This window comes from Capricornis sumatraensis, chromosome 23, assembly GCF_032405125.1.
Source record: "Capricornis sumatraensis isolate serow.1 chromosome 23, serow.2, whole genome shotgun sequence".
Taxonomy (NCBI): Eukaryota; Metazoa; Chordata; class Mammalia; order Artiodactyla; family Bovidae; genus Capricornis; species Capricornis sumatraensis.
Genome location: NC_091091.1, coordinates 25,282,451 through 25,297,320, shown reverse-complemented (window position 1 = coordinate 25,297,320; position 14,870 = coordinate 25,282,451). Strand labels below are relative to the sequence as shown.

Sequence of the window (14,870 nt, the reverse complement as noted above, 5' to 3'; positions counted from 1 at the left end):
ATGGCTTTATAAGGTTAACCACAAGAAAGAAAAGTGACCTCTGACATTGATAGCAATCATAACGCTATCTTTACCAATGTCAAACTCACTCCCATCAGGGAAACCCAAAAGACTTCATAAGAATACGTGTTCTACTGTGCGCAAAACACTTTTAGGCAAGAGGAGATGCAGAAGTAGCTGCCTCTTTTTTGCAAGTATGGAAAACCGAGGCCCAAAATTCCACCGTGAGCCAATGCTTCTCGACAAGGAATCCACACAGTAGAAATGACATCATCATGACTCTTAGCTTCAATGACCATGGAAATTGATTTTCTAAGGACAAACTTCTTCTAAAATTCCTTCAGAAAAAAAATTTTGTAAGGAAAACTGGTTGAATGAATAGAGCTTGTACTTTAACAACAGCTAGAACACACCAGGAGAAAATTCTTAAGAATATTTCACTGCATTTCAGTGGAATTCTCTTAATTAATGACTGCAGTTGAAGGAAATAAACAGAGAAACATGACAGAGAAAGAAGGAGAGGGGTGCACTTGAAGTAACAGGGCCAGGGAAGCTTCCTCGAAAGAAGAGATTTACCTAGAACCTAAAGGTCAAAAAGGACATCTTTGTCATGGTAATATATGATTCAGGTTTTGGATACCTGTGAGCATCATGTTCCCAAACCCCAGTCATTGCAGCAGCGAATACTTTTACTCTGCTTGTAGAATTAGTATTCCAGAAAATATATTCTAAGAAACCCTGTTCTAATGCTTCCCCAACAGAGTTAATGATGGCTGGTGTTTAATATATTTCCCCTTATATATTTAAATAGTGAAAGAAGTGTTAGTCACTCAGTCATGTCCAGCTCTTTGTGACCCCATGGACTAGAGCCCACCAAGCTCCTCTGTCCATGGAATTATCCAGGCAATGTTACTGGAATGGGTTGCCATTCTCTTCTCCAGGGGAATCTTCCCAATGCAGAGATTGAACCCAAGTCTCCTGCATTGCAGGCAGATTCTTTACCATTTGAGCCACCAGTGAAATCCAATATCTTTCAAAGTTTTCTTAGATTTATATTTAAGGAAGGATGGAATCAAATTTTAATAAATGTCTTTTTAGCATATATTATTTTGTACTACACTATCAGTTCTATTGATCTGATATACTTAGTAACAAATGTCTTCTTTTACAAGTATTCTGATTTTATTTCTTTATTCATAGTCCCATATGCCGTAATTCTAAATAAGTGCATAAATGGGAAATAAACATTTATTTTCTCCTTCTTAGCTTCCCTGGTGGCTCAGAGGGTAAAGCATCTGCCTGCAATGCAGGAGACCTGGGTTCGATCCCTGGGTTGGGAAGATCCCCTGGAGAAGGAAATGGCAACCCACTCTAGTACTTATGCAGTCCATGGGGTCACAGAGTCAGATGTGACTAAGCGACTTCACTTCTCTTTCTTATTTACTTGAACCTTCTTCTCCCTTCCACCCACATCAGTCCCTCATTGACACAGAAAGAAACCAGGTTAACGATCCAGCATGTGTTCTTCCATATTTTTCTTTGAATTCTGCATATTCTATTTAGGTCTACTAATGTCATTATCATAATAATAGCTAATATTTCTCAGGTACTTTCTGTATACCAAGGATTTTACAGGTATTAACTCATTTAATCTTCACAAAAATCCTCATAGATGTGCATTATCACATCCCAATTTTACAAATAAGGAAACTGAAATCAGAAGAAGTAATGTAGTTCACAGCTAGCCAACTAGTGAATATACAGGTTCAGGGGTTTGTTTTCCTTTTGCTTTCTGAATTTGGTCATTATTTTTCAGCAAAGTGGGATCCTCTTATATATTTTTATGCACCTTGCTTTTTATACTTTGTGGGAATTCTCTTTAAAAGGGACATAATGCCCTATAGTGCAGGTGAACCCCTTCCCTCTGACAGGCATTCACTTGGCTTCCATTTTTTTGCCAGTCTGAATCATGCTACAATGAACATTTTATACATGTGTTCTTATGCACTTGTTCTTTTACTTCTATTGGGATGGATTCCCAGAAGAGGAGTATGTGGCTCAAAAGACATAAATATTTTTAACTGTAATAGATACTGCTAGATTGCTTTCAAAAATGGCTGTAACATTTTACATTTCATACCACCAGCAATAGCTTTCTTAATAGAAAACTATCCTTGTGGTTTCAGGATAAACCCTCTTTGGTCATACTGGATGATTCTTTTAATGTACTGTTGAATTTGGTTTGCTAGAATTTTATTTAGGATGCTACATACATATTCATAAGTGACCTAAGTCTATAGTTTTTTTCCTTTTTGGTTCTATTTTAATATCAAGATTTCTGCTAGTTTCATAAAGTGAGCTGAGTACTCTTTTGTTAATTCATTCAACCACTCGCCTACTTATTCATTCACTCATTGAACATGCATTGAGGACCCATCTACAGCAGCTCTATAAAAGCACCAGTGATGGAAAGAAAAATAAGAGGCATTCCCTACCCTCAAATTCACTTCTAGTGAGTGACTCCACTGTAAAATGATAATCAAGGAATGGATACAACCAATAATCTGAGATATGCACAGGGTGTTATGAGAGAATTAAACACTGGGAGAGTAATAGGGTGGCCATACACATCTTATCTAAGAAGTTAATATTTGGTATTTACATAATTTGCGAGAACTACCTCTTCCTTCTTGTTCCTAGGTCATCCCACCCAAGGACTCATTCATCCCCAAGCTCTCTCCAAGGCCTGGAGCTTTTGTTCATTATCACAGCAGAAGGCAAGGGTTAGGCCAGTAAAGTAATGCCAATCAATATTACCCCCAAGACCAACACAACACTGTAAAGCAATTATCCTCCAATAAAAAGTAAATTAATAAAAAAGAAAAATAAATGAAATACAGAAATTCCAACAGAAAAAAAATTACCCCCAAGAATACATAATACATTTTTCTAAATTCATACACAGAAAAAAAATTTTTTACATAGCCTGGGAATTATCTGATTCTTAAAAGTTTGAAGGAACTTAATTCTAAAATAATTAGGCCCCCAGTGACAACACTGGAGCTAATTCTCTCTCAGACGTTTTGGTGGCTTCCATGGTTATTAATCTTTCTATGGTTTCTACTTCTCCTTGAGTGAAGCCTTGATGTGTGTACATATTTTCAAGAAAATATCTGTTTCAACCAATCTTTTACATTTATGCAACCAGAGTTGCACAAAGTCCTTTTTTATATTCATGCATTCATTTATTTGGCTGCACCGGGTCTTAGTTGCAGCACGTGGATCCTCCGTGCTCAAGGCAGCATGTGGGTTCTTCAGTTGTAGCATGCAAGATCTTTTATTTGCAGCATGTGGGATCCAGTTCCTTGAAGTGAAGTGAAGTCGCTCAGTCGTGTCCAACTCTTGGTGACCCCATGGACTGTAGCCCACCAGGTTCCTCCATCCACGGAATTTTCTAGGCAAGAGTACTGGAGTGGGTTGCCATTTTCTTCTCCAGGGGACCTTCCCAACCCAGGGATCAAACCTAGGTCTCCGGCATTGCAGGCAGACACTTTATCCTCTGAGCCACCAGGGAATCCCTAGTTCCTTGACTAGGGATCAAACCTAGGCCCCCTGCATTGGGAGCGTGGAGTCTTAGCCACTGGACACCAGGGAAGTCCTTGTACAAAGTATTTTATATTATTTTGCTGTTTTATTTTTATTAATTTCTATCACCCACTTTGTGTGGAAAGAAAATGGCCCAAGGTAAGAATATATAAAGACTCAGGGAAGAATGGCTTGCATTGTTGGTTAGGGGGCTTGAAGGAACAAAATTAGAAAACTTGAGAAGAGGAGGTCTGCAGAAGAGGCATGTGGGTAGATCTGAAATGAAAAGACATTTCACTCCTTCTTCCATCATCTCTTTGATCTATCCCTTGAAGATGAGTAGCAGGTGGCCTTTTAAGGTACCACCACTAGCAACTAAAATGTTTAAGTTAGGAACAAATGGGAAACCTAAATAAGGTATCCATTCCTGGATCTGTTACTTGTTTGATTTTTTTAAAGAAAGAAACTATCTTAGCCCCAAATGTAGCCTTTCTATGGACATGACCACCTTCCTTGAGGTCAGTGAAATGAATAGATTGAAAATACTTTGAACAGCATCATCAGCATTCAGAATATCAAGCAGCACATCAGAGAAAAGAAAAAAATTGCTTGTTCAATCACTTAGAGAAGTATTACAGAAAGAATAATCCTTTGCACAGACAGAATAATGCTTCAGAGAAAAGATGTAACCAAGGGCATTTCTTTCTGGGGCACCCAGATAGCCAGGTTCATCTTTTTGCAAACAACAGTACACAAAGTCTAACTTGTTTCCAGATTCTTGAAGCTGGGAGTAATAGGAACCCGTCATGATACCAAAAAGATCAAAGGTTATTTCGTTTAAATGACAGCAAAAAGTTTTAAAGTATAGAAACAAAGGGAAAAGACAATTCACAAAGCAATTTAGTTCCAAGTGTTAGGACTCAATTTTTTTGAAGGAAATCATTCAAACCAATGTCACATAGAGGTTCAAATCCTGAAAATTCACAAAATGTGCAGAGTATTGGGTAGACACAAAACCCTTCATCAGCAAAATGTTCCCAGTTTAAAAGGATATATAAGAGAATGCAGAATGCCAGCTATGGGTCTGGAGCTTAATTAATTGATTATACTTTAGATACCTCAAACCAACTCTGAGATAAATCACATCCAAAGATAGAGAGTTTTATTACGGCCAGAGGGTTGGACAGCCTAGCATGTGGATGCCTACTTCAGGGGAGACCAGAAAATGCTTACAGTGCACTGTGAGGGCATAGTCTCAGTTTATAACCTACTGCCTTTTCTTTTCCTGTTAAAACAACCTGCCGATAGAAATAATAGTGAGATAAAAATCAATAACGTGTGCAGGAAATCTGCAGCCATAGTCAAAACATCATATGTACTAAGGCAGGAAGAGAAAGTAGGTCATTGAATTTGGAATCTTTTAACTTGCAATTGATGAAATATCAGTACAATAAACTTTTAAAGTAAGTTTTTCTGACTTGGTGTCAATGGTTTGAATGCTGACAATGCCTTTACTTCCATAATAAAACTGGAAAACTCACTCTCAAAAAAAAAAAAAATTGTTGTGCCCAGTCATGTGAAATTTTAAGTCTTCTCTATTTGTTTTGCTTTCTTATTTTATCCTCTATCTCAAATTCAGGGAGGCATATCTATGTTTCTATCTGTTTTTAATAACATGTTATCCAAAAATGAAGGCTATAATATCTGCCTAGGAGGGCTATAATGAGGATAAAAGCGAGAAAAATTATATTTATGTCATAATATAAGTACCAGGCATATCATAATTTAATCATTTAATAAATGTTAATAGACTATCATGGTATAACATTATGTGATATTATATGATATCAGCACTTAAAAAATCAATTCGGTTTTTTTCTATGGATCACTCTGTTCTCCTCCAGGAAAAGAGTGATCCATAGTACACTTATTTCATTATAACATGAAAACCTTATGATTTGTGTATGTCCCCTTGAAGGCACTCTCCAGAGTTCTACCCTTAAAGATGCTCTGTATTAAAAACTTCAAATTAATATTGAAAAAACAGAAACTTCATTTTATTATGAAGTACCTATTCAGTGAATGATATTTCTTTGATCAGCTTCTGCTATCCTCACTTACTTCTAAATCCTTGAAAGCACATCATTATTCATTTCTTGGAACCTCTGTCTACAAGAGCTTTGCTTGACATTGTTATAAGGCAAATAAGCAGGGAGCTAAGAAACTTGCTGGTAAGAATTCATTGTGAAAAATGCTTTTCAGTTTATAAGAAGCCTGGGAGGAGATAGCTAGAAGTTTAATATTTAGAATGAAAAAGAAGGGAGTCCTAAAATGAGCCAAATGCATAATGTGCAGAATGTTCCCCAGTTTTAATCATTAACTAGGAAAGATCTTACCTAAAATTTATAAAAGTCTAGAAAAGAGTAAATATGGTGGACCATAACTTATAATTGGGCTTCTCTAGTAGCTCGGTTGGTAAAGAATCTGCCTGCAGTGCAGGAGACCCGGGTTCGATCCCTGGGTCAGGAAGTTCCCCCGGAGAAGAAAATGGCAACCCTCTCAAGTATTCTTGCCTGGAAAATCCCATGGACAGAGGAGCCTGGTGGGCTACAGTCCATAGGGTCACAAGAATTGGACATGACTTAGCAACTAAACCACCACAACTTATAATGCCACTCTTGGTGCCTCTCAATTTAGCTGAATCATAAAATTTATACTGCACCAGAGGAAAAACCATGAAAATAAAAAGTGCTGAATATACACTGTGTAAAATATCTAGTGGGGAGCTGCTGTATAGCCCAAGGAGCTCAGCTCAGTGATGACCTAGAGGGATGGGATGGGGTAGGGGGAGGCTGAAGAAGGAGGGGATATATATACACATATAGCTGACTCACTTTGCTGTGCAGCGAAACTAATACAACACAGCAAAGCAATTATACTCCAATAATAAAAGAAAAAATGCCCAACTATAAAGAATAAGTGCTGAAACACTATAGTAGCTTGTCATGGCTCCATGAATATTTGCTCCCACCACCTCTATGGGAGGAGTCTACTTGCCCTTGCTGTTGAGGCTGGGCCTGGACATGTGACTTGCCATAGCTGATGGGATGTCAGAGAACATTAGGCAAGTAGAGACTCATGAACTGTGCTTGCGTGGTTGGGTCTGCCCTTTGCATTCCTTCCATTCTCCATGAGAACAGTGTGCATGTCCTGGAGGATGAGAAGCACACAGAGCAAATCTGGACCCAACCCGCAGCCCCAGGCCAAGCCCAGCAAGCTCAGCCCAGATCAGCTGACCCTTGTCAACTGCAGGTGTGTGAGTGAGAAATAAGTGCTTGTTTTTGCATGCCAATGAGACCTGGTGGTTGTTTATTATGCAGTAATATCATGGCACATGTTGACTGAGATAAACGCATAGGAAAGGCTTGGGATTCTGAGCCATCCAATTCTGGCACAAAAAGGAATCTTCTTTCTCATTTGCAAATGCCAAGTTAAATTAATAAAATGTAATGTAGGGCTTTCAGCAGCTTAGATTTCACCTTTTTTTCCTTCTAAATAAAAAGAATCAGAAAGCAAATATTGACACTGTTTTTGCAGCCCAGAAGAAAGAGGAGATCCGGCCAGAAGTCACTCACAGCTAAAATTGCCAATAATTCAGATAACATTGTCCGTCATGTCAGCCTATTTCAGAAGAATTTAAAGGCGAGCAGACCCATAAGTTTAAGGAAGTTTAGGCACTCAGTCATGTCCACTTTGTGACCTCATGGGATAACAGATTACTGAAGAAGAATTTAATATAGATACCTTTGACTAGTTGATTCAGTTGTCTAATTATGCTTTCCATTCACCCTTTCAAAATACATTTGAATACCTATTTAATAAATAAGTAACATAAAGAGCTCAAGAAGACTTGCCCTCAAGGAACTTGTAAAAGGCATGAGGCACACTCAGAAACGCAGATAGGGTAATAACATCAGATTTCTTCACCTGCCAGAGAGGGGAACCAAGTACAGATGGATTAGAAAACATTTTAAATAAAGCTCCTCTAAGGTTTTATTGGTCCTTGACTGAAAGGCAAGGTTTTTTAGTATTTTTTCTTTGGAACAAGATACTAAAGTAATATATATTCATTTCAGAAAATTTGAAGAACACAAAAAGCACAAAGGAGGTAAATTTAAAACGATCTGGATCCCTACTATTCAGAAATACCTAGTTTTCACATGTTGATCCATTACCTTCTACCCTTTTTCCTGTTAAAAAAAAAGGAACTAGACTTCAGCTTTTTCCTCTTGCCTAACTCTCAGACAGTACTTTTCTTTACCTTTGTGGGTTAAACAACATACAGACACAGGACTTCCTCCCAGAGCAAGTCTATGAGATTTCTCCTGTCACTGATTTTGCCAGAAACATGCTCAATCTGCATGTACAGTTCCTTCTTCATCTCCAGAAAATATTTTCTGTTACTTCTTTGATTTGGGGCTCAGTTCCTCCATCATAGACCAGCAACCTGTAGGATGCTTTTTATTCCCTATCCTTATCTCTTATCCTCTCTTTGACCATTTTTGTCTTTTGTTTCCACCTATATTCTAAGAGTATGAAGAAAACCTTGGAAGAAAAGCTTTGACCAACCTAGACAACATATTAAAAAGCAGAGACATTATTTGGCTGACACAGGTCTGTCTAGTCAAAGCTATGGTTTGCCCAGTAGTCATGTATGGATGTGAAAGTTAGACCATAAAGAAAGCTGAGCACTGAAGAACTGATGCTTTTGAACTGTGATGTTGGAGAAGACTCTTGAGAGTCCCTTGGACTGCAAGGAGATCCAACCAGTCCATCCTAAAGGAGATCAGTCCTGAATGTTCATTGGAAGGACTGATGCTAAAGCTGAAGCTCCAATACTTGGGCCACCTCATGCGAAGAACTAACTCATTGGAAAAGACCCTGATGCTGGGAAAGACTGAAGGCAGGAGGAGAAGGGGACAACAGAGGATGAGATGGTTGGAAGGTATTATCAACTCGATGGACATGAGTTTGAGCAAGCTCCAGGAGTCAGTGATGGACAGTAAAGCCTGGCGTGCTGCAGTCCATGGGGTCACAAAGAGTAGGAAACAACTGAGTGACTGAACTGAACTGAACATTCTAAGGGAACTACTCAAGTTTGCACTCCACTTCACTGATTCCATTTCCCACATCAGTTCTGTTCTTTACTAACTTACTAACTTCAGTGTGGATTTTAAATCTACCATTGCTTGCTTTGAGTTGGTTTGAGGTCTGTAGGTGTTTTAGTCTCTTCACAACTGTTCCTTATTTTATCCATCACTTCCTTTCTTTATCTTTGTTTTGTCTTAGAAGTAATGTCATCTTGGACTTATAACCCAGATGATAGTCCTCTGTCCTACCGGGGTCACACTGTTCTTAACCACAACAGCAGAACATCTATAATCTTCATTTTGTGGGCTAGGAAGCCCAGCATGACCAACCTAGAAGCTCCAAGAATTCTTAGAGGAATTATACTTCTCCTATTCACTGTGGCGTTGATTTCCTATTTCAATAGAATTCCAGATTCTCGACTGGCACTTTTCTCTGGCACGTATGGTTCCTTTTCTAGGTGTGTTATCTCACATCCCACATCCCTCATCACGCCGTCCCTGCCCCCACAAAGCTCAGTCCACCCACGGGGTTGATGCAGACTGTCAGTGAAGGTTGCAGGTACAGAGCACAGTAAAGAACTTAAACTTGACCATCGGAGGCCCCATGCTTAGCACTTCCTCGGTCATTCCTGCCCTGGGAACTGGTCCTGCCTCCCAGAATAGCCCAGCCTACTCTCTCATCTTCTCCTATCTCCCCCCATTTCCTGCTCACCACTGCCCCTCTCCTTCCCGACTGCAAGCAAGTTCAAGGGACTGTGAATTGAGGGCCAGGTGGATTTTCCTCAGTTCACCTCTACTGGCTTTAAAATTCTCATCCAATTTCTTTTCTTCTATTTTAGCATGGCCTTATGTCAACCTTAGTGTTTGATGCCATTAAAACTTTTCATCTCTGTTACTGACATTTAACAAGAAGTTGAAAATAGCTACATCCAAATGCCACTTTGAACAAAAATTCTGGGCTGTTTATCTACAAGTTAATTATTTACTTGCTTATTTATGAAATATTTCATAGCATTTACTATGTGCCAGAGATCATCCTAAATACTTTACCGACATTACCTCATTTAATTTTCACTACCCACCCCATAATATAATGACCCCAATCCTTTTTGTCTGCACACAGATAAAATTTAGGTCAAACCATATAAATAATTTTGCATTTTGTTCTTATCAGGTTCATATTGTGACCATATTCCCCATTTAAAAAATATTTTTCAAACGTGATTTTAATGGCACATGGCAAATTTGCACAATTTATTTTGAAGAAATTCTTTTATAAAAATCTCTGCATTCTTATTCTTCATATACTCAGTTTTTACAAAAGAAATTGTGGGGTCAAAAGGATAAACTTGGAACAACCCACTTTAGAAGGAAATGAAAATATCAGTTTCATGACATCTTCCCCCAGTCCCTGGTATTATTCCTCAATTTCCTATAAATAGGATACATGAAAGGGAGCTTTCTGTTTGTGGGAATGAGGTACTTGTGTGTGTGTGTGTGTGTGTGTGTGTGTGTGTGTGTTTGTGTGTGTGTGTGTGTGTGTGACAGTAAAGAAAGAAATACGAGAAGGTGTCAAAAAGATATATATGTTTTTAATAAGCAGTCCAGAGGTGACACAAGTTGCTAGATACACACTGTCAGGAGTTAAGTAAGAGAGAAAAATTATAGTTGATAAACAATATTTTAAGAACTTGTGCTTAAATTATTTAGGTGAGACATTATGCAACCTTGTGCAGTTAAACATCAGAAATTGTGAAAATCAGTTACCAGCAAAACTTGGTACCAGTCTCTCTCCTTCATAAGCAAAGAAAGAAACACACAATCCTATATTAAAATCAGTGACAGCAATCTTTTTTTTAATCACTCATCATCTATCTATTTGTTCAACCCAGTTTTGGTACCTACTATTTACAAGCATTTACTATGTGCTGGAAATGAAGAGAAGATAAAGTCCTTGCTCCCAAGAGCTCACTACAAACAAAGGTATAAATAAAAAAGTACACTAGAAGATGGTAAGAGTTCTTCCAGAGATATCAACAAACTCATTAAGTAGGAAGTGACTAGCTCTGCTCTGCCTAAGGAGTTAAAATAGGTTTGACCCCAGACATGAGCATTTGATTTGGGTACTGAAGCATGAATAAGAATTTTTCATTCAGAGAAGGGGTAAGAAAGGGCTTTCCAGATAAAACAAAGAGCTTAGCCTCTGTTGCATAAGTCAGAATATATGAATTGCTATGTCTTGCATGGGTTCAGCTCAGTTCCGTTCAGTCGCTCGGTCGTGTCCAACTCTTTGCGACCCCATGAATCGCAGCACACCAGGCCTCCCTCTCCATCACCAACTCCCGGAGTTCACTCAGATTCACATCCATCGAGTCAGTGATACCATCCAGCCATCTCATCCTCTGTCGTCCCCTTCTTCTCCTGCCCCCAATCCCTCCCAGCATCAGAGTCTTTTCCAGTGAGTCAGCTCTTCTCATGAGGTGGCCAAAGTACTGGAGTTTCAGCTTTAGCATCATTCCTTCCAAAGAAATCCCAGGGCATGGGTTATAGGTATGTAACAAAAAACACTGATTCACTCTACCCATAGGTAGGCCAGGTGGGGCGTGGGCAGCTAGCATCCCTGGGTGAGCCCCTCCAGCCCTGCACAGGCTCATCCCCCTCAATTCCACATACTGTAGACATGCTATTTTCTACAATGCTGTGATGCAAAGAATGTTAGGAAGCACTGCTCCAGGTTGCTGAGAGATGACTGAGGTTTGTAAGGCTGGGAGTAATAATAAGGTTTCACTGGAATTCTTAACAACTCTGACAGTGTGATGGCAGCCAGGAGTGGCGGGAGACTGACTGCCAGGAAGGAAGACGTAGGAGGTTACAACAGATTATATGTTCAGAGATAGTCTCTGTCTCACCAGGTAAGGCCCCTCCCTTAGTAGGATCACACTGCTGCCTGAGGATATCAGGCTTGATCCCGTAACTCCCTTTGATCAATGAAATATGAATGGACTGACCCTTTACCCTTCCTTTGCCAGCAGAAGCTCTGAGAGCATATCAAAGGTTCACCATTACACAGTTTTCCCTCTATAAGAGGCCAACACATTCCAACAGAGTCCATCTGCAATGAAGAGGACATGAAGCAGAGCTGTGGCTGACCCTCAAAGGTCATTAATGTGAACAAAACATAGATCTCTGTTGCTATAAACGACTGAGACCTGAGGGTTATTTGCAACAACTTAATCCGACGGATACAGAGGCTAACAAGCTTAGTCACACTAGAACATGAGTGCCTGAACTGACAACTAGTCCTCTCAGAGTCAGTAAATCAATCAGTGGAGCTTCTACATGATCAAGTTGCAAGAGGAATATGCTGTTTTACAATGGCTTCCAACCAGGGGTATGAGGATCACGGGGCATCTTTTACAAGGAAGACATGTCCTGCCAGGGATGGACTGATCACACGCATTTGTGTTCCTCCAAACTTACGTTCTGCAAATATCTAATCAGCATTTGTTTACTCTAAATGGGCAGTAGCTGATTTGCTAGCAGAGCTTATTGCTCGCTATTTTAAATCTACATGTGAACCACAAGCTGCAATCTGAATAATCTGTCTTTGCAACAATGTGTGGCAATCAGAAATAACGCACTGATGCTCGACCCTTTCCATGGAGGAGTAGCTTACCTTTTGGGTAAGGTCACTGGCTTCATTGATGTACCGATCTCGCTCCTTTTCCAGTTGAAAAATGATCTTTCTCTGCTTCTGAGCTTCGTCTTTGTAGTTTTGGATTTCTTCCTCCAGATTCCTCTTGGCTTGTTCGTGGAGCTTTACCAGGTCTATCTGTTTCTGGGTTGCACTGACCGCCTTAAGCATATTCTGAAAATAAGGACAGCACCGAAAAATGTTTGTGGGTTTTTGGTTAAATTTACTTGTTGCCTAAATCCTAAAATAATCAGGTGCATTGTTTGGGAGATGAATAAAAATAATCATATTTTCTACAGATTACTAAAAGCTTGTTATGTTAATTTTGCATAGAGCATTATAGACACACTTAAAAAGGCACTAAGAGACAACATCCCTAGGAAGCGGGCCTATATTGCTCCCATATTAGGGGTAGGAAACTGAGAATGAGAAGATAAGCTACTTGCCTACAAGTTCATGGCCTTCCCCAGTGGCTCAGTGGTAAAGAATCTGCCTGCAATACAGGAGGAGCGGGAGACACAGGTTCGATCCCTGGGTTGGGCACATCCCCTGGAGGAGGGCATGTTAACCCATTCTAGTATTCTTTCCTGGAGAATCCCATGAACAGAGGAGCCTGGTAGGCTACCGTCCATAGGCTCACAAAGAGACAGACATGACTGAGCGCACACACAAGTTCACAGAACAGGGGAGGGACAGAGCTAGGATTTGAATCCCGAGCTGGCTGACCCCAAAGCCAATCTCTATTCCAACTCTAGCCTTTCACTTGTGAAGTTAGAACAGCTGAACCTAAATCATGTATCACAGGCTTTGACTACAAAATAAAATAAAAACCTTCGTATTAAAAATACAGATAGCCAGAATTAACATGATCCAACAACATCACTTCTGGCTATCTACTCAAAAGAACTGAAACAGGTGTTCAAACAAAAACGTGTACCTGAACATTCACAGCAGCACTATTTATAAAAGCCAAAAGGGGAAAACAACCCAAATGTTCATCAACTGGATGAATAAATAAACAAAATATGCTATATCCATACAGTGGAGTACTACCCATCCATAAAAAGGAATGAAGTAGACACGACGAGATGGTTGAAGCTTGAAAATATTATCCTGAGTGAAAGATGTCAGACATAAGAAGTCACATACGGTATGACTCCAGTTATATAAATATCCAGAATGGTCAAATCCACAGAAACAGAAAGCAGATGAGTAACTTCCAAGGATGGGAGGAGGGGAAAGTGGGGTGTGACTGCCTGACAGGTACAGGGTTTCCTTTTGGGTCATGAAAATGTTCTGGAACTAGATTCATGATGTTCTACACGACATTATGAATGTACAAAATGTCACTAATGGCAAATTTTGTTTTCTGTGTATTTTACTACATTAAAAAAGAATGAACCTGGTTTTAAAAAAAAAAACACAGACAGACACTCACACCCCAACTCCAGAGATTCCGTGGATCTGGGATGGGACTCTGGCACCTACATTTTTTGAGGGGTGGGGGAAGCTGCCCTGGTGGTTTCTGATGCTACTACAATGGAAGTGCCTTGGTTTGGCTGCTCAAGAAGTCAGGTTGTTCCTCGGGAACACAGAATGAATACAGAGCAACTCTGCAGCCATGCTCATGATGGACCACAGCATGTCTGCTTCTAGAGCCACAGCTGAATGGACCCAGCGACTTCTGAAATAGAGCCTCTAGATTTTTGTAACTTAGCAGAAGATGTAAACTCAGGAGCTGTTTATTGGCGATAGCTTTTTTCTGCCATTTGGACAGGGAAAGAGAGAGAGAGAGATGATTTTACTGAAAGACAGAAATGAAGCTATGACTCAGCTGGAAGTCTAGTGGTGGAGGGAGAGGGCTTTCTGGGCACCCCAAAAGTGAAAGGCCAGGTTTTCATCCTTCCTGAGGCCCAGATGTATCCTTAGGTTCTATGTTGCTGTTTAGTTGCTAAGTCGTGTATGACTCTTTGTGAACTCATAGACTGTAGCCTGCCAGGTTCCTCTATCCACGGAATATTCCAGGCAAGAATTCTGGAGAAGGTTGCCATTTCCTTCTCCAGGGGATCTTCCCAACCCAGTGATCAAACCCATATATTCTACACTGGCAGGCAGGTTCCTTACCACTGAGCCACCTGGAAAGCCCCCTGGGTTCCACAAGGCACTTCGTAATCCCTTCCGAAATCTCTAACCAATACAGACCTGCAGTCAGGACTGAAAACCACTGGAATATAAATTGGTTTAAAAAAAAAAAAAAAAAAGGACATGAAACGTTGGTCGGATGACGACATAGAAAAATGGAAAAGGTCAACTTTACTTTCAAGTACTGAATTAAACATTTGCTCTATGAAAGATAAAGTCCCTTCAACATGACACTGAGAGAACCAAATATATGAACATTGCTGCCTGTCAGAACTATGTCACTCATTCATTCAATGAAG

General features: G+C 39.8%; 1 protein-coding gene across 1 annotated transcript in view; it reads right to left on the bottom strand.

The window, feature by feature from the left end:
* CFAP58 (cilia and flagella associated protein 58) overlaps positions 1–14,870 on the bottom strand; it is a 106,698-nt gene that overhangs the window by 67,458 nt on the left and 24,370 nt on the right. Inside the window, exon 9 of the mRNA XM_068961363.1 lies at positions 12,412–12,603. Coding sequence (XP_068817464.1) covers positions 12,412–12,603 — 192 coding nt within the window. The remainder of the gene's footprint in view (positions 1–12,411; positions 12,604–14,870) is intronic.